The 27,527-nt window shown below is 36.4% G+C and overlaps 1 protein-coding gene across 37 annotated transcripts in view; it reads left to right on the top strand.

Moving 5' to 3' along the window:
• The window catches only part of ATRX (ATRX chromatin remodeler), a 285,229-nt gene that overhangs the window by 124,302 nt on the left and 133,400 nt on the right, over positions 1-27,527 (top strand). For all 37 annotated transcript variants that reach the window (XM_077989480.1, XM_077989473.1, XM_077989477.1 and 34 more), the window contains 7 exons: positions 2,871-2,964; positions 5,313-5,415; positions 7,164-7,400; positions 23,707-23,848; positions 25,113-25,222; positions 26,105-26,251; positions 26,409-26,586. In XM_077989480.1, coding sequence (XP_077845606.1) covers positions 2,871-2,964; positions 5,313-5,415; positions 7,164-7,400; positions 23,707-23,848; positions 25,113-25,222; positions 26,105-26,251; positions 26,409-26,586 — 1,011 coding nt within the window. The remainder of the gene's footprint in view (positions 1-2,870; positions 2,965-5,312; positions 5,416-7,163; positions 7,401-23,706; positions 23,849-25,112; positions 25,223-26,104; positions 26,252-26,408; positions 26,587-27,527) is intronic.

The raw sequence follows: 27,527 nt of genomic DNA, 5'->3' as shown, positions 1-27,527 counted from the left end.
GAAAAGGTGTGTGCGTGTGTGTGTGTGTGTGTGTGTGTGTGTGTAGAGAGAGGGAAAAAAGCAAATGTGGTAAACTGCTAATAATAAGTGAATTTAGGATAAGGCATACAAGTGTTCATTCAATAATTCTTTCAAATTTTTGGTAGATTTCAAAAATTTTTAATTGTTGGGTGAAAAATTAATACTAGGCTTAAAATTATACTTAATTACAGGATTTTTTTGTGTGTGAATGCAGGGATATATGTGTGTTTTTGATATTCTCCCAGCTTTCCAGTTGCTTAACTATTCGTTTTTTTTATTGTGGTAAAATATACATAACATAAAATTTACCATTTTACCCATTTTTAAGTGTACAATTCAGTAACATTAAGTACATTCACATTTTTATGCAACCATCACTTCTATCTGTCCCCAAAACGTGTCATCATTCCAAATGGAATCTCTTTAACCATTAAACAATAACTCTGTTCCCTTCTCCCCCCACATATTCTATATAGCATTTATGTTCTCCCATTTATAGCATTTCTGTTAGCATTTATGTTCTCCCATTTTTTCACTGGAATAGAACTTTGATTCTGATCTCAGGTTATGATAGATTTTTTAAAAATTATTTTGAAACAATTCTATATTTACAGAAATGTTACACAGATAGTGCAGAGTTCTGTGTATCTTTCACCTAGCTTCTCTGATTTAATACCTTATCATAGTACAATGATCAAAACCGGGAAATTAACATTGGTACGATACTATCAACTAAGCCAGGGGTTTACAAACTGCACCTGTGGGCCACATCTGATCCTCTGCCTGTTTTTATAAATAAGCTTTTTATTGAAACACAGCCATATTCATTAATTTACTGTTTTCACATATGTACAATGGCAGAGTAGAGACGAGTAGTTGCAACAGAGACCATGTTGTCCACAAGTCAAAAATATTTACTATCAAGCTTTTTACATAAACCGTTTTATGACCTCTGAAGTAAACTATAGATCTTATTCAGAGATTAGTTTTCCCACTAATGTTTTCTTTCTGCTTTAGGATTCAATCTAGGATCTCACATTGCATTGAATTATAATGTCTCCTTAATCTACTGCAGTCTGTGACAATTCCTCAGTCTTTCCTTTGATGACCTTGACACTTGTGGAGTGTTGATTCCTTATTTTCTCAACTGTTCCTTGATATGTATTTGTCTAATGTTTTCTCATGATTGAATTGAGGTTATTATGCATTTTGACAGAATACCACAGAAGTGATGTTGTGTCTTCAGTGCATGATACCAAGAATAGATGATGTCAGTATGTCTTTTTTTTTTTTTTGAGAGAAGACCTCACTCTGTTGCCCAGGTTGGAGTACAGTGGTGCGATCATGGCTCACTGCAGCCTCAACCTCCTGGGCTCAAGTGATCCTCTCGTTTCAGCCTCCCAAGAAGCTGGGACCACAGGTGTGTACCATCATGCCTGGCTAATTTTTAATTTTTTTTTGTAGAGATAGAATCTCCCTACGTTGCCCAGGCTGGTCTCAAATTCCTGGGCTCAAGTGATCCTCTCAACTTGGCCTCCCAAAGTGCTGGGATTACAGGGGTGAGCCACCATGCCCAGCCATCAATATGTCTTACTACTCTCACGATTAACTTTTGTTACTTGCTTAAGTTGGTGTCTGCTAGTATTTTTCCACTGTAAAGAAGACATTATTTTTCTGTGTATATTTAGTATTTTATCGGGAGATACTTTGTGACCATGCATATATTCTGTTTCTTATCATACTTAAGCCCACTAATTTTAGTATTCATCTTGGGTGAAGCCGTTAGTACTGTGGTATTTGCCTAGTTGTAATTTTCTGTTTATTTCATTACTTCCACATTTAGTAATTGTAAGGAAGAGTTGTCTTCCCCTATTTATTTATTGCATTATTTATATCAATATGACTTATAGATTTTTATTTTATCAATTATAATCCAATAGTACCATTTATTTTATTACCCAAATTGTTCTAGCTTTGGTTGTTGGGAGCTCCTTCAAGTTGAATCTTGTGTCCTTTCAACATGTGCCTGTCCATGTTTGAACACTGCTTTATTTTCTGGCACTATAAGATGTTCTAAGCTTATCTTGTATTTTTTCTGCCCTGCTTCCTCTGGCCAAAAAGAGGTTTTCTCCTGGAGTTTTATATGCTTCCATTACTGCATTAATTGTGAGAAAAAAAATTGAGGATTCCACATGTAGAACCTGATTTCCTGGTGTTGTGGCTAGAAATAGGGATTTTCTTCACAGTCTTGTTGTCAGTACTCTCTGCATACCTTTGGAATTTAGCCTGCCTTCTGGTCAAAACCAGGAAACAAAGAAAGAAAATAACCATATGCACTCACAGCTGTCTCCCCTCCACCAATTGTAGAGGGGTCATTATTCAAGTTTTGATTTCAGTCTCCAATCTGCCTATTATTATTTCCCTTTTCGAGTTCTTCGGTTGTGTCATCATTGGAGGAGAGAATCTGTAATCTTATTCCATCTTGGCCAGCCTACCTTGCTTGTTTTGAATAGCCAAACTTCTTTTTCATTAATTTACCTTTGGTAATTACATATATTTTATTGACAGGTAATTTATTCTTATTTTGTCAATTCATATACAATTGATACTTATATTTTAATGTACAACCACAGTTTTATAATTACATTTGAAATACGTTTGAATTTTATTTATGTATATCATGTAAAGCATTAACTGATATATTCTATATTATGTATTATCCATTCACATATATACCTCTGACGTTCTTATAATGCTCTGTTTTAATGTCAAGTCATTGGTAAATTAAGTGAATTGGGTTTCTATTGAAAAAATGATTAATAATTTTATGTATTTTTTTAAAATTCAAGTGAGCAGTGAAGATTCAGAAGATTCTGATTTTCAGGAATCAGGAGTTAGTGAAGAAGTTAGTGAATCTGAAGATGAACAGCGGCCCAGAACAAGGTATTATAATTGATATTTTAAAAATTTTAGGAGTTAATCTGAATGACCATGCCTTCAAATGATTTGTATGGTTACTGTTACCAATAAAGTTAAGTTAGTGCAATATATAATATTTTGATTTGAAACTAATTGTTATACTTAATAGTTTAAAAAGAATCTAAGCATATTTTATGTGTAGTGTATTCTAAGCATATTTTTGTGTATTCTAACCTGGGTAGATTTTCAGTCTGCAAAACTACTCGTGGCTGCAGTTTTTTATTGTTATGGGGGAAATTGTAGGGTAATAGTGAAGAGGCTTTATAGAAAAACTGCCTCAGTCTAACTCTGGGCTTTTCTACTTTCTATTTGTATAAATACTCTATGCTTCAGTTTCCTCATCTGTAAAGTGGGGGATTACAATATACTTGACTGACTATTGTGGGCATTAAATGAGACAATACATGTACAAGGTTTATAACAGTACCTACCTGGCAAATAGTAAGTGCTCGATATATAAATTATCGGTTTTAGGAGTACTACAGTAATAATGATATGCTTGGTCTTGTAACATGAACAGTCACTGATCTAGATTACCTGTAATTTAAAATTTGGCTTCCTTCTTAGTATGGTATGTTAGATAATACTACTACTACAATTTCTTTATTTCCCCCAGAATAACATAATCTTTCTACAGTTTATCAAATGAACAATCTGTGTGTGTTTGTGTATATATGTCTACAAAGGTGTCTATCTGCATTTGTAAGTTTTAAAACATTTGAGATTTTTTAGGTTAATACTTACCAGGTTGTGCTTAGAGTATAGCAATATATTATACTTTAAGTCAATATAAAATGAAAATGATAAGATACGTTGAGAGTTTTTTTTTAAACCAAGATATAATTCAACATGTTATACTGTGGAATACAGTGGTCTTCAGAGTATTTGCAAAGTTGTGCAAAAAACACCACTCTGTAATTTCTGAACGTTTCCATCACCCAAGAAAAAAATCCTGTACTTATTAGCAGTCATTTTCCATTCTCCATGCCCTCGTACTCTAATAAACACTAAAATCTACTTTCTATGGATATGCCTGTTCTGGACATTTTGCATGAGTAGATTCATATAATATATATCCTTTCATGGATTTTTTTTTCACTTAGTATAATGTTTTCAAGGTTCATCCATGTTGTAGCCTGTATCAGTACTTCATTCTTTCCTTAATGATTATTTTTAATAGTGGTAAAATGCACATAACATTTACCATCTTAACCATTTTTTTTCTTTCATGGTATTACTGGGGATTTTTATTTTCCTCTTAACCATTTTTAAGTGTATGGCTTAGTAGTGTTAAGTACATTTACTTTTTTTGAACCAGTCTCCAAAACCTTTTCCCCTTGCAAAATTGAAATGTTATTCATTAAACCACTTTCTTTTTCCTCTTCCCTGAAGCCCCTGGCAACCACCATTCTATTTTCTGTCTCTATGAATTTCACTACTCTAGGAACCTCATATAAGTGGAATCATACAGTATTTGTCTTTTTTGACTGGCTTATTTCACTTAACATCATGTGTTCCAAGTTCATGTATATTGAGTCATGTTTCAGAATTTTCTTCCTTTTAAAAGCTTAATGTTCCATTGTATACCACATTTTGTTTGTCAGTTTATTTGTTGATGGACATTTGATTTGTAACCTTTTGGCTGTCATGAATAATGCTGCTTTGAACATGGGTGTAGAAATATCTCTTCAAGTTCCTGCTTTCATTTCTTTTCGGTATATACCCAGAAAAGGAATTGCATGGTAATTCTATTTTTAATTTTTTGACGAACTGCCATAATAGCAGCTACACCATTTTACATTTCCATTAATAGTGAACAGGGTTTCACTTTCTCCACATCCTTACTGACAGTAGTTATTTTGTCTGGATTAATGTAGCTTTGTGTACAAATTTCTAAACCCAGAAATATTTTTCTCACCAAAAGTTGTTACTGTGTTTTTAAATCTCTGTGGCCTGTTATGAAGAAAACAGTGTTCAAATTTGTAATCTGCTTTTTTTAGTGATGATGAATGTTTTTTAGTATGTCTATTGGCTGTTTGTATTTTAGACTAGAAGAATAGTCTTACTGTCCTTTAATGCATCTTCTTACTCATATAACAAACCTCCCCTCAGGATACTGTAAATTGTTGATCATTGGATTAAAATGAAGGGTTATGCTTCTGCTGGAATATCCATTTTTAACCTACTGATTTTTTTTTTCCTGTTTGTTTTTAGGAATGCATATAGAGGTAGAACAGTTTTAAAATAGTACATAACTTATTGATGGAAGTTAATCATGAAATAGTTTATTTTGTGTTTTAAATTTTCTTCAGGTCTGCAAAGAAAGCAGAGTTGGAAGAAAATCAGCGGAGCTATAAACAGAAAAAGAAAAGGCGACGTATTAAGGTTCAAGAAGATTCATCCAGTGAAAACAAGGTAATAATGACATTTACCACGTGCTTGAATTATAACTGGTACAGTAGACTATGGTAATCATGCTGTCACCTCTCTGTTCCATTCATTCATTTTATTCTACTGGCTTATTTACATTTTACACTTGGGAAGGATTGGTTATTGTGTATGTGTGTGTATATATATATGTAAAAGTATTAATTTGACATCAGTTTTTTTCCTATTCCTTAATTTCTAATGGAATTTTAAGCCATTCTAATTCATGATTTTATATTTGTAGTGATGTGAGTGTTCTGTTTTCTGAAGACAAAATACTATCCTGAATGATGACTTATATGGGAATAAATCACGTAGTGAAATTAGCCAGTTTGAGTTTTTTTGTATATACGCAGGCTTACAAAAAGTAAAAGGTCTGAAATATGTTTGATTCTGTCAACAACAGTGCTCTTCCAGAGGGGTATTTATCTTTTGAAAATTAACTTGTTAAATATTTTAAAGTGTACAATTCAGTGGCCTTAATTATATTCACAAGCAGAATCTCTTCACTCATTGAACATTAACTCCATTCCCTTCTATCCCCCATCCTCTGGTAACCTCTATTTTCATTTATGTCTCCATGAATTTGTGTATTTTAAGTACCTCATATATATAAGTTGAATCATGCAATATTTGTCCTTTTGTGTCTGGCTTATTTCATTGACATATTTTCTAGGTTCATCCATGTTGTAGCATGTATCAGAATGTCATTCCCTTTTTAAGGCAAATAATATTCCATTGTATGTGTGTGCCACATTTTGTTAGCCCAGTCATCTGTTGATGGGCATTTGGGTTGTTTCTACCTTTTGGCTATTTTGAATAATACTGCTATGAATATGGGTGTTTACATATCTGTTTGGGTCCCTGTTTTTAATTATTCTGGGTATATATGGAAAAATGGAATTGCTACATCATGTAGTAGTTGTATGTTTAACTTTTGGAAAACTCCACACTGTTTTTCTCTAGTGTCTGTAACATTTGGCGTTCCTATTAGCAATGAACCAAGATTCCAATTTGTCTGCATCTTTGCCAACACTTCCTTTGTTTCTTTTTCTTTCTTTCTTTCTTTTTCAACAAGAAACATCCTAATGAGTGGGAAGTGGCATTTCATTGTGGTTTTTCTTTGTATTTTCCTAATGACTGGTGATATTCAACATCTTTTCATATGCTTATATCTTCTTTTGAGAAATGTTTATTCTAGTCGGTAGCCCATTTTTAATTGAGTTTTTTTTTTTTTTTTTAATACGTATTGAAGAGTTTTTGTTTTGTTTTGTTTTTTGAGAAAGAGTCTTGCTCTGTGGCCCGGGCTAGAGTGCAGTGGCACGATCTCAGCTCACTGCAAGCTCTACCTCCCGGGTTCACGCCATCTTCCTGCCTCAGCCTTCTGAGTAGCCGGGACTACAGGCGCACACCGCCACGCCCGGCTAATTTTTTTTTTTTTGTATTTTTAGTAGAGACGGGGTTTCACCGTGTTAGCCAGGATGGTCTCGATCTCCTAACCTTGTGATCTGCCCATCTTGGCCTCCCAAAGTGCTGGGATTGCAGGTGTGAGCCACTGCGCCCGGCCGAAGACTTTTTTTTTTTTTTTTAAATACTACTCTTTATTGCTAAATATAATTCTAAAGGTTTTCAGCATGTTTTCTTCCACCTTTTCCTGGTGTATTAATTAATGGAATATGAAATGGATAAATTAAATGACTTTGTACCATTTACCTCTAATTGTTTAAATTCCCTAGAGTAATTCTGAGGAGGAAGAGGAGGAAAAAGAAGAGGAGGAGGAGGAGGAGGAGGAGGAGGAGGAAGAAGAAGATGAAAATGATGATTCCAAGTCTCCTGGAAAAGGCAGAAAGAAAATTCGGAAGATTCTTAAAGATGATAAACTGAGAACAGAAACACAAAATGCTCTTAAGGAAGAAGAAGAGAGGCGAAAACGTATTGCTGAGAGGGAGCGTGAGCGAGAAAAATTGAGAGAGGTGACTAATTTATTTCTTCTTCTTTTTCTTTTGTAGCTACAGGGTCTCGCTATGTTGCCCAGGCTGGCTTCGAACTATTGGGCTCAAGTGATCTTCCTACCTTGACCTCCCAAACTGCTGGGATTACAGGCGTGAATCAACACACCCAGCCTTAATTTATTTCTGTTAATGATTTATTTTATTTGGTATATGACTTCAATATATTTCAGCATTTTAAGAGTAGAATGTTGTAATCTACCACAGATTTCTCTTTCTTTTTTAGATGGAATCTGGCTCTGTTACCCAGGCTGGATTGCAGTGGCATGATCTCAGCTCACTGCAACCTCTGCCTCCTGGGTTCATGCAATTCTTGTGCCTCAGCCTCCCAAGTGGCCGGGACTACAGGCATGCACTACCACACCCAGCTAATTTTTGTATTTTTTAGTAGAGTCGGGGTTTCACCATGTTGACCAGGCTGGTCTTGCACTCCTGACCTCAAGTAATCTGTCCGCCTCGGCCTCCCAAAGTGCTGGGATTACAGGTGTGAGCCACCGTGACCAGCCTCAACCACAGGATTTCTAGTTGCAGTTGATTTTTCCTACTGTCACTATTTCATGCAACTCAAAATAGTCATTAAGCTTTATTGATTTAATTAAGTGCATGGAAAGAATTGAGATTCTTGAATGATCACCAAAATGGTTATGTTGTATTTTGGGTAGAGAAATGTTTCAAAATTACTTCTTAAATCCATAAAAGATTTCAGTTTTTTAAATGGACTTTATGTTACAAAAATTTTCAAATTCACAGGTGGAGAGAATGGTGTAATAATTCTCCCTGGATCTATGAAGTCAGTTTCAGCAGTTACTAACACAGTACAAGTCTTGTTTCATCTTTTTTTTTTTTTTGAGATGGAGTTTCACTCTTGTCACCCAGGCTGGAGTGCAGTGGCGCAATCTTGGCTCACTGCAACCTCCACCTCCTGGGTTCAAGTGATTCTCCTGTCTCAGCCTCCTGAGTATGTGAGATTACATACTCAGGAGTGAGTGCCACCACGCCCGGCCGTTTTTCCTTCAGATTATTTTGGAGCAAATCTCAGAAATCATATTCTGTTTATAAATAGTTGGGAATGTATTGTTAAAAGATAATAGTATTTTAAACATTACTACAGTAGCATTATTACACTGAATTCTCTCATTGCCTCACATAGTAGTTTTAAAAAATAGTTGGTGTGGGCCTGGCGTGGTGGCTCATGCCTGTAATCCCAACACTTTGGGAGGCTGAGGTGGGTGGATCACCTGAGGTCAGATGGTGGAGACCAGCCTGGCTAACATGGTGAAATCCCATCTCTACTAAAAATACAAAAAAATTAGCCAGGTATGGTGGTGCACACCTGTGATCCCAGCTACTTGGGAGGCTGAGATAGGAGAATTGCTTGAACCCAGGAGGCAGAGTTTGCAGTGAGCCAAGGTCTCACCATTGCACTTTAGTCTGGGTGACAAGAACGAAACTCAGTCTCAAAAAAAAAAAAAAAAATAGTTGGTTTGAATCAGGTCTTAACAAGGGCCATCTGCATATTCTGTTGTATTTGAATGCTAAATCTCTTACCTAATTTTAACCTAGTTTCCCTTTGGTTCTTTCTTTTTCTTTACCCATTCTTACAGTTCATTTGTTTAAGAAAACAGATTAGTTTTGTAAAATTTTCTATATTCTGAGTTTTGTTATTTGCATCCCTGTAGTACAGTTTCACTGGCATCTATATTTCCTTTTTTTTTTTTTTTTTTTTTTTTTTTTTTTGAGACGGAGTCTCGCTCTGTCGCCCAGGCTGGAGTGCAGTGGCGCGATCTCTGCTCACTGCAAGCTCCGCCTCCGGGTTCACGCCATTCTCCTGCCTCAGCCTCCCGAGTAGCTGGGACTACAGGCGCCCACAACCGCGCCCGGCTAATTTTTTGTATTTTTAGTAGAGACGGGGTTTCACCGTGGTCTCGATCTCCTGACCTTGTGATCCGCCCGCCTCGGCCTCCCAAAGTGCTGGGATTACAGGCGTGAGCCACCGCGCCCGGCGGCATCTATATTTCCTATAAACTAGTAATAGGATCTAGAGTCCCGAGCAGATTTAGATTCAGTTCTTTTTTTGGTAGAAATACTCATGGGCAGTAATAGTACTTCCTTTTGCATCTCATTTAAGAGGTACTTTAAATCTGGTTGTCCCCTTTTTGTGGTACAGCTCCTCTAACTTTGTTCCACTTTTTCAGAATCTTTCTGGGTATTCTCAGTTCTTTGCATTTCCACATAGTATTATGTTGTTGGTTTTTACAAAACTCCCTGTGGAATTTCTATTGGAATTTTGTTGAATCTTTCTTGTAGTGTGGCCAGAATTGACATCTTAACAGTGTTTTGTCTCCTATTACATGAATATAGTGTACCTCTATTTATTTACCTTCTCTTTAATTTCTCTTAGGAATGTTTTGTAGTTTTCACTGTATAGGTCTAGTACATATTTTAAAAGATTTAACCCCAAGTAGTTCATGGTTTTTGATGTTCTATTGTATTAGTCCATTTTCATGCTGCTGATAAAGACATACCCAAGACTGGGCAATTTATAAAACAAAGAGTTTTATTGGACTTATAGTTCTACGTGGCTTGAGGAGGCCTCACAATCATGGTGGAAGGCAAAAGGCACATCTCACATTGTGGCAGACAAGAACTTGTGCGGGGAAACTCCTCTTTTTAAAACTATAGATCTTGTGAGACTTATTCACTATCACAAGAACAGCACAGGAAAGACCTGCCCCCGTGATTCAGTTACCTCCCACTGGGTCCCTCCCACAACATGTGGGAATTCAAGATGAGATTTGGGTGGGGACACAGCCAAGCCATATCATATAGTAAATGTAGTTTCAAGTAATGTTGGCATAATGACCTTGTGTCCTAAGCTCTAAATTTACTTACTTGTTATAGTAGCTCTTTTTTGATAAATTCTTTATGACTTTCATGTATACGTTTGTGTTGTCTGTGAAGAAAAACTATTTTGCTAATTCCATTCCAATCTATCATTTATTTCTCTTTTTAAATTATAAATGGTGAATTTCTTCAAATGCTTTTCATTGCGTCTGTTGGAGTGACCTAGAAAATGTCTTGGATTCCTTGAATAAACCTTGCTTAGTCGTGTTGTATTGCTCCTTTTATATATTGTATTGCATTTGCTGATCTTTCTTTCTTTCTCTTTCTTTCTTTCTTTCTTTCTTTCTTTCTTTCTTTCTTTCTTTCTTTCTTTCTTTCTTTCTTTCTTTCTTTCTTTCTTTTCTCTCTCTCTCTCTCTTTCTTTCTTTCTTTCTTTCATAGGGTCTCCTCTATCTCTCAGGCTAGAGTGCTGTAGTGTGATCATAGCTCACTGCAGCCTCAAACTCCTGGGCTCAAGCGATCCTCTTGCCTCCACTTTCCAAGTAGCTGGGACAACAGGCATGTACCACCATACCTGGTTAATTTTTTGTTTTAGAGATTGGGTCTCATTATGCTACCCAGGCTGGTCTTGATCTGCTGGCCTCAAGTGGTCCTCTCCCATCAACCTCCCAAAGGGCTGTGATTATAGTTGGGAGCCCCCACACCTGGCATATTCCATTTCTTTAATACATGTAGAACTATTTAGATCTTTTCTTTTTCTTTAGGTCTGTTTTGGTAAATTTCATCCTTAAGGAATTTTTCCTTTTCATTTAAGTAGTCAAATTATTTATGTAAATTTGTTTGTAGTCTTTCGTTATACTTTGTGGGTTCTGTCATTTATTGTGTCTGTTAGAAATTTGTGTTTTATCATTTTTTTTCCTTGATTAATCTGTGCAAAAATTTCACAATTTCACTATCTCAAAAAAGAAAACCTAGCTTTGGATTTTATTAATTTTTTTTCTATTGTTTGACCCTTTTCTATTTCATTGATTTTCATTCTTATTTTTACTGTGTTTATCCTTCTTTGGACTTATTTTCTCTTCTTTTTCTAGCTACTTAAGGTGGATTTTGGATCTTTTTTAACATAGCATTTTTAAAGGTATAAAATTTGCCACTGTGCATACTGTTTAAACTCTGCATCTTACAAATTTTGGTATTTTGTGTTCATTTTTACTCTGCTCTGAATCTTTTCTAATTTCTATGAGCCAGAATATGATCTGTCTTGGTGGATGTTCATTGTTTATATTCTGCTGTTGTTAGGTGACATATTCTATAAATTTTGATCAGATTATATTGATGGTTGATTATATTCAGATCTTCTATAGTTTTAATGGTATTCTCTCCAATTAGAGGAGTGTTGATGTCTCCAACTATAATTGTTAATTCATCTGTTTTTCCTTGTAGGTCTCAGATTTTGCTTCATGTTTGCTAGAAGTTGTTTTGTTAGGTACATATACATTTAGGATTACATCTTTCTGGTTAATTCCCCCTTTAACAACATATAATGTGACTCTGTATTATCTGGTAATTTTCTTTCACCTGAAGTCTGCTGTATTTGATAATAATGTAACGACATCATCTTTCTTTTCCAACATCTTAGGAAAAGTTTCATTTCTACAGCCAGGTTGAAAGTATTTCATTGATTTCCCATAAACTTACTTCCTAGATTTTTTTCATTTTCATATTTGCCTTATTACATTCCTATTTATGTACTAATCTTTATCCATCAGTACATCTTTTTATGCATTTCATAGTAAGTTCCATACATCATTTCATTTATCTCAAATGCTTTAGCATGTATATCATTAGCTAAAGTTCAATATTTATGTTTTCCTTTTTATGTAAAAGGAAATTTACTTAAAATGAAATGCACAAATCTTGTGTAGATTTGTTTTTGAATAATACATGGTATATATTTTCTCATTTTTTCTAGTAATTTTGTTCCCCCACAATTTTATCATGAAATTTGTAAATATATGGAGAGAATTATAAACGTGAACACGAATGTACCTACCATGTAGCTTCTTCATTTCTTAACATGTTGCTGTACTTGCTTTATTACATATCTGTTTTATCTATACATCTATCAACCATTTTAATTGTCCCTGCTCTAATCTGTATTATTTCCTTTTATTCTCTAGCTAGGGTTTAGTTTGTGCTTCCTTTTCTGGTTCCTTAAAGTGTAAAGTTAGGTTCTTGATTGTGATCTTTCTTCTTTGCTAATGTATACCTTTATCACTGTAAATCCTCTTCTTAGTACTGTTTTCTTTGCATCCCATAGGTTTTGTATTTTGTGTTTTAACTTTCATTTGTTTCAAGGTGTTTTCTAATTTCCCTTGTGATCTCTTATTTGATCCTTTAGTTACTTATTTAATTTCCACATATTTGTGTTTTTTCCAGTTGTCTTCTGTTATGGATTTTTTGTCGCATTCCCTTCCGATTGGAAAAGATACTTCAGTCTTTTTATATTTATTAAGGCTTTTTTGTGCCTGATCATATGGTCTGTCCTTGAGAAGGTGCACTTGAGAGAAAATGTATGGTCTACCATTGTTGAGTGGAGTGTTCTTTATATGTCTGTTAGGTCTTTTTTTTTTTTTTTTTTAAAGACACAGTGTCTTGCTCTGTTGCTCTGTTGCTCAGGCCGGACTGCAGTGACGTGATCATAGCTCACTGTAGCCTCGAACTCCTGGGCTCAAGTGATACTCCTGCCTCAGCCTCTTGAGTAGCTGGGACTATAGGTGCATGCCACCACCCCAGCTAATTTTTTAAAACTGTTTTGTAGAGGCAGGGTCTCACAGTGTTGCCTAGGTTGGTCTTAACTCCTGGCCTCAAGTGATCCTCCTGCCTTGGCTTCCCAAAGTGGTGGAATTACAGGCATGAAACACTGTGGCCAGCTCCAATTGGTTTATAGTGTTATTCAAGTCTGATATTTCCTTAATGATCTTTGTCTACTTGTTTTACGCATTTATTGATGTTGAGCTATTTATGTCTCCAACTGTTTCTCCCTTTTTTTTAGTTTTCCCACACTACACTGATGTATATTTCTCCTTTTAGTTCTTTTAGTGCTTTCTTCATATGTCTTGGAGCTCTGTTGTTTGTTGTATATATGCTTATAATTATATTTTTTGAGAACCTGGCTGTATTATCAATACATAATTTCCTATTTGTCTATTGTAACAGTTTTTGACTTAAAGTCTATTTTGTCTGATGTCTATATAGTCATCTCAGCTCTCTTTTGGTGGTTATTTGCATGGAATGTCTTTTACCGTTCTTTCACTTTCAGTCTATTTGTGTCTTTAGATCTAAAGTGAATCTTTTTTAGATAACCAGTATTTGGATCATGTTTTTTTTAATCATTATGTCCGTCTATGTCTTTTTGATCCAGGCGTTTAATTCATTTACACTTGAGGTAAGTAGTGATAAATAAGGATTTACTTCTGCCATTTTGTGTTTTCTTACTACTATTTTGTTCATTATTTCCTCCATTACGGCTTTCTTTTGTGTTTAGTTAATTTTTTGCAGTGACATATTTTGATTTCCATCTCACTTTCATTTTTGTATATTCTGTATTTTCTTTGTGGTTACCATGGAGATTACATGTAACATTCTAAAGTTATGAGAGTTTTACTTGAATTGATATGAACTCAACTTCAGTGGCATACAAAAGTTCTACTCTTCCACAGTTCCATTCCCCTGCATATTATGTGGTGACTCTGTTACAATTATTGATGTCACAAATCACATTTTTATACATGTTGTGAATGGTGACATTTATTCATAATTGTATTTTATCATTTTGTCTTTTAAATCCTAAAGAAAGTAAAAAGTGAGGTTATGAAACAAAATTTTGTGATACTAGGTTTTGTATTTGCCCCTGTATGTATATCTTCTAGGAGATCTTTATTTCTTTATATGACTTTGAGTTAACTTCTAGCATCCTTTCATTTCAACCCAAAGACTTCCCTTTAGGAAGCATTTTTTTATAGGGCAGGTCTAGTTTTAATAAATTCATTCAGCTTAGGATTATCTTAACTTGTTCCTCTATTTTGAAGGATAATTTTGTTGGTTATAGAATCCTCAGCTGATGCCTGGCACAGTAGGTCACCCCTGTAATCCCAGCACTTTGGGAGACCAAGGCAGGAGGATCACTTGAGGCCAGGAGTTGAAGACCAGACTGGGCAGCATAGTGAGACCTTGTCTTTACAAAAAATTAAAAAATTATCTGGATGTGGTGGCACACACTCGTAGTCTAAGCTACTTGGGAGGTTGGAGGATTGCTTTAGCCAGGGGTTCGAGGATACAGTAAGCTGTGATTATGCCATTGCACTCTAGCCTGGATGACAGAGTGAGATGCTGTGTCTATTTTTTAAAAAAGAAAAAAGAATTCTCAGCTACTTTTTTTTTCATTCATCACTTTGAAATATATTGTCACACTGCCCTCTGACCTCTTAAGTTTTTGATGAGAAATTAGGTGATGATCTTATTGAAGATGTTTTGTATGTGTTGACTTGCTTCTCTCTTGCTGCTTTCAATATTCTCTTCGTCTTTGGCCTTTGACAGTTTGTGTGTAATGTGTTTTGATCTATATGTATTTGAGTTATTCCAGTTTGAGTTCATTCCTGTATTTGTAGATTTAAGTCTCTCTCCTTCAATTTGGGAAGTTTTCCACAATTATTTCATCAAATAATTGTTGCTTCTTTCTTTTTCTTTTCTCTTTCTGTGACTCTCATAATACATAAGATGTTCTTCGTGATGGTTTTCCTTGCATCCCTTTTTCTTTTTTCACTTTAGTTTTTTTTTCCTTTTTGATCTTCAGACTTGATGATTTCAGTTAATATCTTCATATTCGCTGATTCTTCTGCCTGCTCAAATCTGCTATTAATCCTCTTTTGATTGGGCCACATTTTCCTATTTGTGATTTTTTTTTTTAATACTTTAAGTTCTAGGGTACATGTGCACAATGTGCAGTTTTGTTACATAGGTATACATGTGCCATGTTGGTTTGCTGCACCCGTCAACTCGTGTGATTTTTTAAAAATTGCATATTGGGCATTTGACTGTTATAACTTGGTAACTCTGCATATAAGGTTCTCTCCCTTTTCAAGGGTTTGCTGGGGTTTTAAAATATATATAAATTGTAGTAGACTTATTGTTTTAAGACTCCCCCACATTATTTTTTCAAAGAGTGTTCTTGTTGTGTGTCATCACTGAAGTCTGTGTCCCTGTCATTCATGTTCAACTAATGTTTTGAAAGATTTTTTTGAATGTCTGCTGGGTGTGGTGGCTCGTGCCCATAATCCCAGCACTTTGGGAGGCTAAGGCAGGCAGATCACCTGCCTTAGGAGTTCGAGACCAGCCTAGCCAACATGGTGAAACCCTGTTTCTACTAAAAATACAAAAAATTAGCCAGGCATGGTGGCACGTGCCTGTAATCCCAGCTACTTGGGAGGCTGAGGCATGAGAATTGCTTGAACCCCGGAGGCAGAGGTTGCAGTGAGCCAAGATTGTGCCATTGCACTCCAGGCTGGGCGACAGAGCAAGACTCCATCTCAAAAAAAAAAAAAAAAAAAGGTGTTTTGTTTTGTTTTTTTTTTAAAATGCCTGCTCTCTCTGTTTGTAGATTGACTATGCTGGTGCACTCCTTTAATCCATAACTAGGCTTCCACTAAACCTAAAGATAAGCCTGAGGGGATAACTTAAGATTTTAATAAAGACCTTTTCTGAGCATGTATTTTGCCTGGACATACATATGGCTTTCTGAATTATCCTATATACCTGGCTGCTTTTGAGTGTCCCAAATTTGAAAAGCAGCTGGGTGTGGTGGCTCATCACCTGTAGTCCCATCTACTCTGGAGGCTGAGGTAGGAGGATAGCTTGAGCCCGGTTGTGTGAGACCAGCCTGGGCAACATTGTGAGACACTGTTTCTACAAAAATAAAGACTAGTTGGGTCTGGTGGTGTACACCCACAGTCCCAGCTACTTTGGAGGTTGAGGTGACTGGATCGGTTGAGGTGTCTGGATTAGTTCAGCCCAGGAGTTCAGTGCTGCTGTGAGCTATAATTACACTACAGCACTCCAGCCTTGGTGACAAAGCAAGACCCTGTATCTTGGGAAAAAAAATTCCAAAAGTATCCTATCTCCAGCTATTTGTGCCTTAGGTGGTGTTTCGGGTGTGTTCTCCTGTAATGCCTTGCCCCAGGCCTCTATGGGTCTGTCATCACGTTGCAATTGTTGTGTGTATGTGTGTTAAAGCTGTTCTTGCTGTCTTTCTCACCAGAGCTCTGAGTTAGGTGAAGAAAAGATGAGAGCCTTATGTCAGTCCTTCAAGTATCCTTCAGACAGGTTAGATGACATTTACACAATAATTTGTAAATAACATCTGCTTTGCTCCCTCTGGTTTGTGGGAGGATATTGGAAAACAGGGTGCTGCTGCTTTGAGACTAAAACTGTCACCTTCTGGTATGTGGTGGGGCAAGGGCAAGTAAAAATGCTGTAAAACGTTCCTATTGTATTGAAGATGGCTTTTTTTCTTTTTCATTATTTTAGAGACACAGTCTTGCTATGTTGCCTGGGCTAGCCTCAAATTCTTGGGCTCAAGTGATCCTCCTGTCTAGGCCTACTTGTTTGTACTATAGGCGCTCACCACCATGCCTGGCTAAGATGTTGTTTTCTTGATTGGATATTTGCTTGGTTGCTGTAAACCTTTGACTATGTTCCAGAACTCTGACAAAGTTGGTTCAGAAAGTTTCTACTTGTTTCTAAAATAGTTCTGTGTTGTGACTAGAGCTTGGAGCTTCCTAGTCTATTGTTTTGTTGATATCTACATTTTCCCTTCTTTCTTTTTTTTTGGAGACAGTCTTATTCTGTCACCCAGCTTGGAATGATGCAGAAACATGATCACTGTAGCCTGGAATTCCTGGGCTCAAGCAATTCTCCCACTTCAGCCTTCTGAGTAGCTGAAAGTACAGGAGCAAGCTAATCTCTTCATTTTTGATAGTTGTTTTCCCTGGGTATAGAATTCTAAATTGATACTTTTAAGAAATCTCTTTAAAGATGTTACTTCTTTGTGACATTTTGTTTGTTATCTTTCTCCTTTTTCCTTCATCTTTGCTCCTCTGCATGCACCTTTTATTTCTTGAAAAGATAGTTTTAAAAGATTTTTCAGTGATTTTAAGATTTTCTTTTAATGCCTGGCTTTCGGAAATTGAAGATTTTTATTTTCTTTGTTTATCCTGCTCTGGGTTCCTTGAACTTGTTGCATCTGTGAATTTATAGTTTCATCAAACTTTTGTTCGTTCGTTTTAGAGACAGGGTCTCACTCTGTTGCCCAGGCTGGAATGCAATGGTATGATCATTGGTCACTGTAACCTCAAACTCCTGGGCTCAAGAGATACTCCTGCCTCAGCTTCCCGAGTGGCTAGGACTAGAGGCATGCCCTATTGCTAATTTTAAAAGTTTTTCGTAGAAACAAGGTCTTGCTATGTTGCCCAGGCTGGCCTCAAACTTGTGACCTCAAGTGATCCTCACACCTTGGCCTCCCAAAGATCTTGGATTACAGGTGTGAGCTACCACATCCAGCTTCTATCAAATTTTTTGGAAAGTTCACATCATTATTTTTTTCAAATAATTTTTTCCTGTTCTGTTTTTCTTTGAGACTTACATATTATGCTCTTCAATATTGTTCCATAGGTTTCTTATTTTCCCCCGTCTATTTCATTTTGGATAGTTTTTCTTGCTTTGTCTTCAGTTTTGTTGATCTTTTCTTCTGCACTATTATGATATTAATCCACTTAGTGAATTACAGTGTACCATAATTTTCATCACTAGGAATTCCATTTAGTTTTTAAAAATATCTTCTATTTTTGTTTTCATTGTGTTCATATTTTCAGTGTTTGGACTTTTTTTTTTTTTTTTTTTTTTTTTCTGAGATGGAGGCTCGCTCTGTCACCCAGGCTGGAGTGCAGTGGTGTGATCTTGGCTCACTGCAACCTCTGCCTTCTGGGTTCAGGCGATTCTCCTGCCTCAGCCTCCCGAGTAGCTGGGACTACAGGCGTGTGCCACCATGCCCAGCTAATTTTTAGTATATTTTTAGTAGAGGTGGGGTTTCACCATGTTGCCCAGGCTGGTCTCAAACTCCTGAGCTCAAGCTATTCACCTACCTCTGCCTCCCAAAGTGCTGAGATTACAGGCGTGAGCCACCACACCCAGCCTATTTGGGCATTTTTAATCAGCTGTCTCACTTTACTTGTCTGCCTATTTCATTATTTCTGTTACTTCTTGGCCCATTTTTGTTGACTCTTTTTTTCCCTGGTTATTCTTCATATTTTTTTTCTTCTTGAGAAACCTAGTAATGTTTTATTTAAAAGTTCAGTTTAATTTTGAAGCTTTTAAAAAAGCCTGGTTAATGCGTTTCTTCAATACTCTTTAATTTACAAATTGCTTTCTCCCACTGCTAAGGTTTGGTCCCTTTGTGGTCTCTACTGAATGCCCTGGGTTATACATGAAGAGGCTACTGTGCCCCCTCTGAAATCAAATGCCTCCCAGTACCATGTGATCGCTGGGAGCTGTTTAGCTCACAGCTTCTTGGTCTTGCTCTGCCTGGCTTCACAAAGTTTCACTCCTCATGTGTGCATTTTAATGTTCAGCCATGACTCACAGTGAATCCTGTCTCGATTTTGAGTTCTTTTTGTGTGGCTCTTTTTTCTTTGTAGTCTGCCCTGCAACTTCAGTCATCTCAGCCTGATCTTTGTTTCTTCAACTTAATATATCTACAGTGCTCTCCTTGGGAATCGTTTTTCCCTGATCCTTTAGGCACCAATTCAAGGGGAATATAGGGGTCTTCTTGTTGGTTTTCCTACTTTCAGGGATTAGGGTCCTGTGGTGTCGTTATTCAATGTCTGAAAAAAATTTTTTTCGTATATTTTGCCCACTTTTCTACTTGATTACAGCAGGAAGGTAAACCTGGTTCCTAATAAACTATCATGACTGGAAGCAGAAGTTTGGCTCAACCTTTTAATATTTTGGTCAGGTGATTTTTTTCCTTTATTTTCCCTTCAATTCAGATATGGGAGACATTTCATGTCTGTATTTATTTTTACTTATTTGTCCTAAGTTTTTCTCCTGTTTCACTGCTGTGTATTTATTATTTTTTAAATTTCAGCTTCTAGTTTAGATACGGGGTGGGGGGTGCATGTACAGGTTTGTTACTGGGTGTATTGTGTGATGCTCAGGTTTGGGGTGTGAATCCCATCACCTTGGTAGTGAACATAGTACCCAATAGTTGTTCAGCCTATGCCCTCTTCCTTCCCTCCCCCTCCAGTAGTCCACAGTGTCTGTTGTTCCCATGTTGATGTCCATGTGTGCTCAGTGTTTAGTTCCCACTTGTGAGAACATGTGGTATTTGGTTTTCTGTTCTTATGTGAATTTGCTTAGATTTATAGCCTCTAGCTGCATCCAAGTTGCTGTAGAGGACATGATTTTCTTCTTTATGGCTGCATAGTATTCTGTGGTGTATATGTACCACATTTTGTTTATCTAATCCACCATTGACGGTCACCTAGGCTGATTACATGTCTTTGCTATTGTGAATAGCATGGCATGAACATAAGAGTACTTGTGTCTTTTTGGAAGAATGATTTATTTTCCTTTGGGTGTATACCCAGTATTATTAGTTAAATAAAGTTTCCTTGTATTGTAGCTTGAGTGCATAAACAGATCTACTTAGTCACTAATAGGTAGATGATTTCTTTATAACTTATTTCCTCTTACATTTAGGATGAAGATACACTAATCCTCAATCCTGAAGACAGCACTTAATAAAAAAAGTATCATCAAGTCACTGATTAATATATGGTTCAGAAATCTTAATTAAAGCCTTGTATATTAGTTTTTTATTGCGGCATTAAAATGTACCACACACTTAACCTCTTAAGACAAATTTATTGATTTGTCTCACAGGTCAGGAAGTTGGGAATGGCTTAGCTGAGCATGGCTCTACTGGGTTTTCTGCTTAGTGTCCCACCACGCTGAAATTAAGATGTTAACTCGAGTTTTTCTTTCATGTAAGACTTTGTATCCTTTTCCAGTTCACTTGTTGGCAGAATTTAGTTCCTTTCAGTTCTTACACTTAGGTCCTTAGCTACTAGAGTTCTCGCTCCACAACATGGCAGATTGCATCATCTTTGAGATCAATAGGAAAGCATTTCAGTCTTTTAAAGGGCTCACTTTGATTAGGTCAGGCCCACCTAGACTATCTCCCTTTTGATTAAATCAGAGTCAGCTTATTAGTGGGCCAATTATGCGAATGATAGCCCAATTATATTTACAGGTCTCAACCATACCTCACATAGTAGAAGGTGAGGGGATTATGCAAGGTGTTTATATCAGATGTTGGTAATTCTGGGGCCACTTCAGGATTCTGTGTACCACACCTTGTAAACAGGATAAGATATTTAGGGAATCTTCCATTTTTATATAATGGCTTTACCCCAGTAATATGAAGCTACTACACATCAGGTTAGGACACAGTAATAATTTAGTGAATACTTAGCCTATGCCAGATACTTTGCATACATTGCCTTATTCAATCTCCAGAACAACCTTGTGGAAACTATTGATAATCGTTCCCAGTTTGCAGATTCAGACACAGAAGCTAAGAGGGTTTAGATAGCTTGATGAAACGGAATTTGGGTCTAAATGGCCTATGCTATTTTTGCTTCACCACACTATTTCTCAGTGTTAATCTTGGTTTTGGATATCACAATTTTATGTAAGTACAATATCTATTCAGATAATTTACTGCAAATCTGTGACTTGTTTGTAGTTTTTTGGATGTGACAATGATCTTATGGTTTTACAAAGAGGAAGTATCCTTTTAAAGAGACATTTACAAACATTTTATAGATGATATTGCATACTTTCTTGTGTTTGCTCCAAAATGATTTGTGGGATCTGGGGAGTTGGACAATGGGTAAGATGCTGTCAGTAAACAAAACTGGCCTTAAGTTGATAATTTTTTTTTTCTTTTGAGACGAAGTCTCACTCTGTCACCCAGGCTAGAGTGCAGTGGTGCAATCATGGCTCACTGCAACCTCCACCTCCCAGGTTCAAGCAATTCTCCTGCCCTAGCCTCCTTAGTAGCTGGGACTACAGGTGCGCGCCACCACGCTTGGCTAATTTTTTTTGTTGTTGTTGTATTTTTAGTAGAGACGGGGTTTCACCATATTGGCCAGGCTGGTCTCGAACTCCTGACCTCATGATCCGCCCACCTCGGCCTCCTAAAGTGTTGGAATTACAGGTGTGAGCCACCGCGCCTGGCCTTAAGTTGATAATTTTTGAAGCTGAGTGATGGGTAATAGGATTTATTATTATCTTCCATCTACTTTTTTGAAAATTTCTATATTGAACATTTAACAAATTTATTTGTTACTAGTTTCAATTGTAAATAAGAAAAAAAGTTCCTAAAATTTTATTTCTTCCCCATCGTAATGTTTTTGTTTTTAAAATTTTTTTAAGTTTTTTTGTTTATTTTTTTTGAGATGGAGCTTTTGCTTTTTCACCCAGGCTGGAGTGAAGTGGCACGATCTCGGCTCATTGCAACCTCTGCCGCCAGGTTCAATCGATTCTCCGGCCTCAGCCTCTGGAGTAGCTGGGAATACAGGCAGCCACCACCAGCCTGGCTAATTTTTGTATATTTTGTAGAGACAGAGTTTCACCATGTTGGCCAGGCTGGTCTTGAACTCTTGACCTCAGGCGATCCACCCCCGTCAGCCTACCAAAGTGTTAGGGTTATAGGAGTGAGCTACCGCACCCAACTGCGTAATGTTTTTGTGATTTTAAAATCACAAGTTTCTATTTTTTTTTCAGTGGAACCATAAAACTGTTTATTACAAGCATTTCTTTTACTAAACTAGTATTTTGTAATGTTTAAGAGCATGGACTCGGGGGATCAATCCTCTATGTAAATCTCAGTGTCATGATACTCAATAGTTGTATGACCTTGTGCAGGTTACTTAACTTCTCTGTCCCTCAGTTCTTTCATCTGTCAAATGGTAATACTTGTACCTATCTTATGTAGTTACTGAATATACTATGTAATGGGTAGAGATTAGGATAAGACAGCAAAAAATATATGCAAGCATACACTTGTTACCTGTGTGCATATATTATATCTACTTAAGTTTTATTTTAAATAAGGAACTTGTGATAATTGTTTCCTTTTTGTAATTAGAAGGTATTATATGTTCCTATCATGATTTTTGAGCCTGTGGTTCCGAAACCAGTGTTTCTAAATGTTTTTTCTTTTCACACCATGTATTCATAGTGTTTTTCAGTGGTAGTCGTGTTGACATCCTGAGTCGTACAGTTCTTGTTTGGGACTGTCTTTCACATTATAGAATGTTTGTATTTGCCTTCCCTTCCTCCTACATTAAATACCAGCTCTGACCAATAATTATGACAATCATAAATACGATTGCACATTTTCAAATATCCTCTAGAAGAATAGAACTATCTTTTGTTGGGAGCCACATGTTCATTCAAATTGTAATGGTACTACCGTAGATTAGTTTGGAGTTCTCCTCCTCCTCCCCACTCCTCCCTCTTTTCTTCTTCTTCTTTTTCTTATTTCTTTTTCTTCTTCTTCTTCTTCTTCTTTTTTTTTTTTTTTTTTTTTTGTTTTTGGCATAGTAACCAGCAACAGGGAACACTGCTTTTTTCACAACTCTGCGTAATAAATGTGTGTCGAAATACCCAGGGTGAGATCTGTTGAGCTAAATTACTGACATTATCAAAGTGATTTAAAATTTTTTGGAGAGTTTTGATTTTAGAAGACATAAAACCCTGGGCTCTGTCCTGGCTTTACTGAAGCAAAATAGTGGTGTATTAGTCCTGAGATTGGGTAATTTATAAAGAAAAGAGTTTTCATTGACTCACAGTTCTGCAGGCTGTGCAGGAAACATAGTGGCTTCTGCTTCTGGGGAGGCCTCGGGAAGCTTCCAATCATGGCAGAAAGCAAAGGGGGAGTGCGGCACCTCACATGGTGGGAGCAGGAGCAAGAGAGTGAGGGAGAGGTGCTGCACATTTTTAAACAACTGGATCTTGTGAGAACTCGTTCACTGTCACGAGAATAGCACCAAAGGGGATGGTGTTAAACCATTCGTGAGAAATCCACCTTCATGATCCGACCACCTCCCACCAGGCTCCACCTACAACACTGGGGATTACAATTGACATGAGATTTGGTGGGTACACATATCCAAATCATACCAATTGGATTTGTGGTATGGGAGTAAATATGTCTATATTTTGGAAAATCTCCCTTAGTAAGAATGACCATTGCTTGAATGATTTCTTTGAGCTTACCTATCAACAACTCCTTTTCTTGTAGGTGATAGAAATTGAAGATGCTTCACCCACCAAGTGTCCAATAACAACCAAGTTGGTTTTAGATGAAGATGAAGAAACCAAAGAACCTTTAGTGCAGGTTCACAGAAATATGGTTATCAAATTGAAACCCCATCAAGTAGATGGTAAGAAACTATTAGATGATTCCATAATTTTTAGTTAAATTTTACCAATATTTGGATGTGAGGCAGCTGCCTTACATCCTGCTAAGTGCTGGAGGTAAATTGTTGATTGGGGCGGGTAATCCACAATCCCCCTGCCTTTATGGAGCTCATAAACAAATGAGGAAGAAAAAAATTGGGTGATTGCAAACACAATGAGTATTATAAAAAGGGAGAGAAGTGCTGCTTAAAAATTGGTAGATATAGCAAGTGGGTTTCACCTAGTTAGCGAAGATTGGCCTAAGGGCAGCTAGGGGTTGGGAAGAGCTGTAGCTAGCTAAAAGCCTGTTTTAGAAATGCTATTTCAGCCATTTTCAGGTATTTTTAAAATAATATTCCTACATTTGTATTAGAACAATACCAAACTGTTCCTACCCTCTGCTTTATTAGAGTTGAATCAGTAAGTCAGTTTTGAGTGTTTATGTGAATTAATTAGTAAGGGAGGTTCTGTAGTTCCTACTTTTTGAGTTGCTAGGCCCCTTTCTTTCTCAATGTTTACTATTGAATAAAGGAAAAGATGATGAAATTATCTCCTGGGTTTTTTTTTTCCTGATTGACTCAGTAAACTCAAAGGTATTTTTGATAGGAAGCCATTCTGTCTTTGGATAAAGTTGTCCTCTTTTTACAAAAATTATTATTATTATTTTTTGAGATGGAGTCTCACTCTGTCACTCAGGCTAGAGTACAGTGGTGCTGTAACAGCTCACTGCAATCTCTGCCTCCTGGCCTCAAGTGATTCTCCCAACTCAGCCTCCTGAGTAGCTGGGACTGCAGGTGCACACCACCACCACACCTAGCTTATTTTTTGTTTTAGTAGAGACAGGGTTTCACCATGTTGGCCAGGCTGGTCTCGAACTCCTGACCTCAAGTGATCTACCTGCCTTGGCTTCCCAAAGTGCTTGGATTACAGGCGTGAGCTACTGTGCCCGGCCATGTTTCTCTTTTAGAGTATTCTTATGTTTCTTTGAACCATCTCAGGGAATAGAGAACATCTGCTGTGGATAGCTTAGAGAGGATGAAGGAAAGTCCCCCTGTCCTATATTTGTGTTAACTTGTTTCTGGTTTACTTTGGTGGGAAAAAATCCCATTTACGTATAAGAAATTCTTTAGCTAAGTGTTTTCTTAATGCTGTTTCTTGGAAGTTTTGGTTATGTTTTTGATGTGTTTATATAAAGGAAGTTTTTAACTTGGACCTTTAAATTTAACTTAATGAAGCTGTTATTTTTAGGTGTTCAGTTTATGTGGGATTGCTGCTGTGAGTCTGTGAAAAAAACAAAGAAATCTCCAGGTTCAGGATGCATTCTTGCCCACTGTATGGGCCTTGGTAAGACTTTACAGGTAAGAGCTGAAGAATATGAAAGTATCCTGTTTTTGTGGATTCATTAATATATATTGGATTCTATTATGTTTCAGGCACAGTCGTAGGGGCTGAAGATAAAGCAGTGAACAAGAATAACAAGATCTGTCTCCAAGGAGCTTATATTCTAGTGGAGGAGAGAGCTGCTAATCAAATAAAAAATATGTACTTTCAGAAAATGAATGTTAAGGGAGGATATTGAGTTAGGAAAGGCATCTTTTAGGAGGTAATGTTTGAGCAGAGGTCCTAATGAAGCGAGCCTGTGGGGTTTCAGGTATGACCAACAACTGCAAAGATTCTAAAGTAGAAATTAACTTTTTTTTTTTGCAACTTTTAATGGCTTATGATGTTAAAGTAATGAGAAAAGTAAAGTATGATGTAAAGTATCTTTTACTATTAAAATTACTGCATTTCCAAATGGCAGGAGTTGTAACAGATGTAAAATTGGTGAATGTATTTGTACTTTTAAACTATAAAGTAATTATAGATTTAATGGGTCAGAACACATTAAAGTGGAAAAATATTATGTAACATGATTCTCTTCTAAATGAGCCATGGTATTTTCTGAAAGACTATAGGGACATTTTATGGAGACCTAGGACTTAGTATTGGTATGGGATCATTTTATACTATTCACATTGCTCATAGAATCATGGAGCTTTATAGAGAGCCTGATACATCATCTATTTGAACTTCTGCATTTTACTATCTCTTTCCCTCTGCCTTGCCTGGTTTGGAAATTCTGGCAGTTTGGTTGGTTGCTTTATTGTTTAAAGCAAAACAAAGCTATAACATTGTAAGATTGCTTAATTTATTACGTTTTTTCTGGATATTTACGAAGGTGACAATCTGTTTTCTTATAGGTGGTAAGTTTTCTTCATACAGTTCTTTTGTGTGACAAACTGGATTTCAGCACGGCGTTAGTGGTTTGTCCTCTTAATACTGCTTTGAATTGGATGAATGAATTTGAGAAGTGGCAAGAGGGATTAAAAGATGATGAGAAGCTTGAGGTAACTTATTTTAAATGTTTTCTATTATTAAAATAGTCACATGAAATTCATATCGTAAACTGTTTTTAATTACTAGCGATGCATATTTCAATGGGAATATTTAGTATTCACATGTTTTTAGTAGCTACTTAAAAAAATCTTTATTTCCCTACAAAAGGTTTCTGAATTAGCAACTGTGAAACGTCCTCAGGAGAGAAGCTACATGCTGCAGAGGTGGCAAGAAGATGGTGGTGTTATGATCATAGGCTATGAGATGTATAGAAATCTTGCTCAAGGAAGGAATGTGAAGAGTCGGAAACTTAAAGAAATATTTAACAAAGCTTTGGTTGATCCAGGTAAGGTATTAATAGAGAGTGACATAAAGAAGCAAGTTGAATCAAAGATGTGTTTATATTTTATTTAACAAATACTAATTGCACCACTACTAAGTATCTGGTCTTTGTTTTGGTTATCCTTCAGGTTTTTACCTTTTAAAAAATTCTTAGTATTTCAATAAGATAAAATCACCCTTAATGTCGCCAGCTGTTAAGAATTTATTTGCTGAGTCTGAAAGTGTTTAGGGTTTTAGGGGATACTTTGTAAACACTTAAAAATGCATCAGATGCCTGTGTTGCAATCAAAGATTCTTCCAGCTATCCAAATACTAGGTGATAACAAGAGCTCTCTCCATATCCTGAAAACAGTTTGTGTCTTTCCAAACTTCATGTCATTAGAAGAATTGCTGCTTGCTTATCTCCTTTTAAGGGGCCATCAGTGTGAAAGGTTAGTATTTTCAATACTATCTGTCCTTATGTGATAGTAATCTGATGTGAGAGCCAGATGTTGATATATTTGACACTTGGAAAAGCAACACGTTGTACTGTCTGCAAAACTAAAATTAATTTTTAATCTACGATTATTAATTTGTGCAATTTTTTCTTCATATGTTTATCTTGTCATATCATATTACTTTAAGACACTATTGAGGTTTTATTTTTGTTGAGAAAGTCTGGGTAATTGTCATTGTCAAAGTGATAGTAATCTTTAGAATCCATGGCTTTGCCTCTTTTTTAAAGATAATGAGGTAGTTAATACATAGCAAAATAACTGCCATCACAAATCTAAGGCCTAATAATAAGTTTATCTTTTTCCCACGATTAAAATAGGTGTCTAAAAATCCTGTGGCTGGTTTATTGTTGAAAAATTATTATAAGCTAGTGTCTAGTATCATTGTAGCAGATTTTTTCCACAAGATTTCCTTGAAATTGTTTAATATAACAATTTCAGGTGCTTAGTG

The sequence above is a fragment of the Macaca mulatta genome, chromosome X, assembly GCF_049350105.2.
Source record: "Macaca mulatta isolate MMU2019108-1 chromosome X, T2T-MMU8v2.0, whole genome shotgun sequence".
NCBI lineage: Eukaryota > Metazoa > Chordata > Mammalia > Primates > Cercopithecidae > Macaca > Macaca mulatta.
This window is presented reverse-complemented; position numbering and strand designations above follow the sequence as displayed.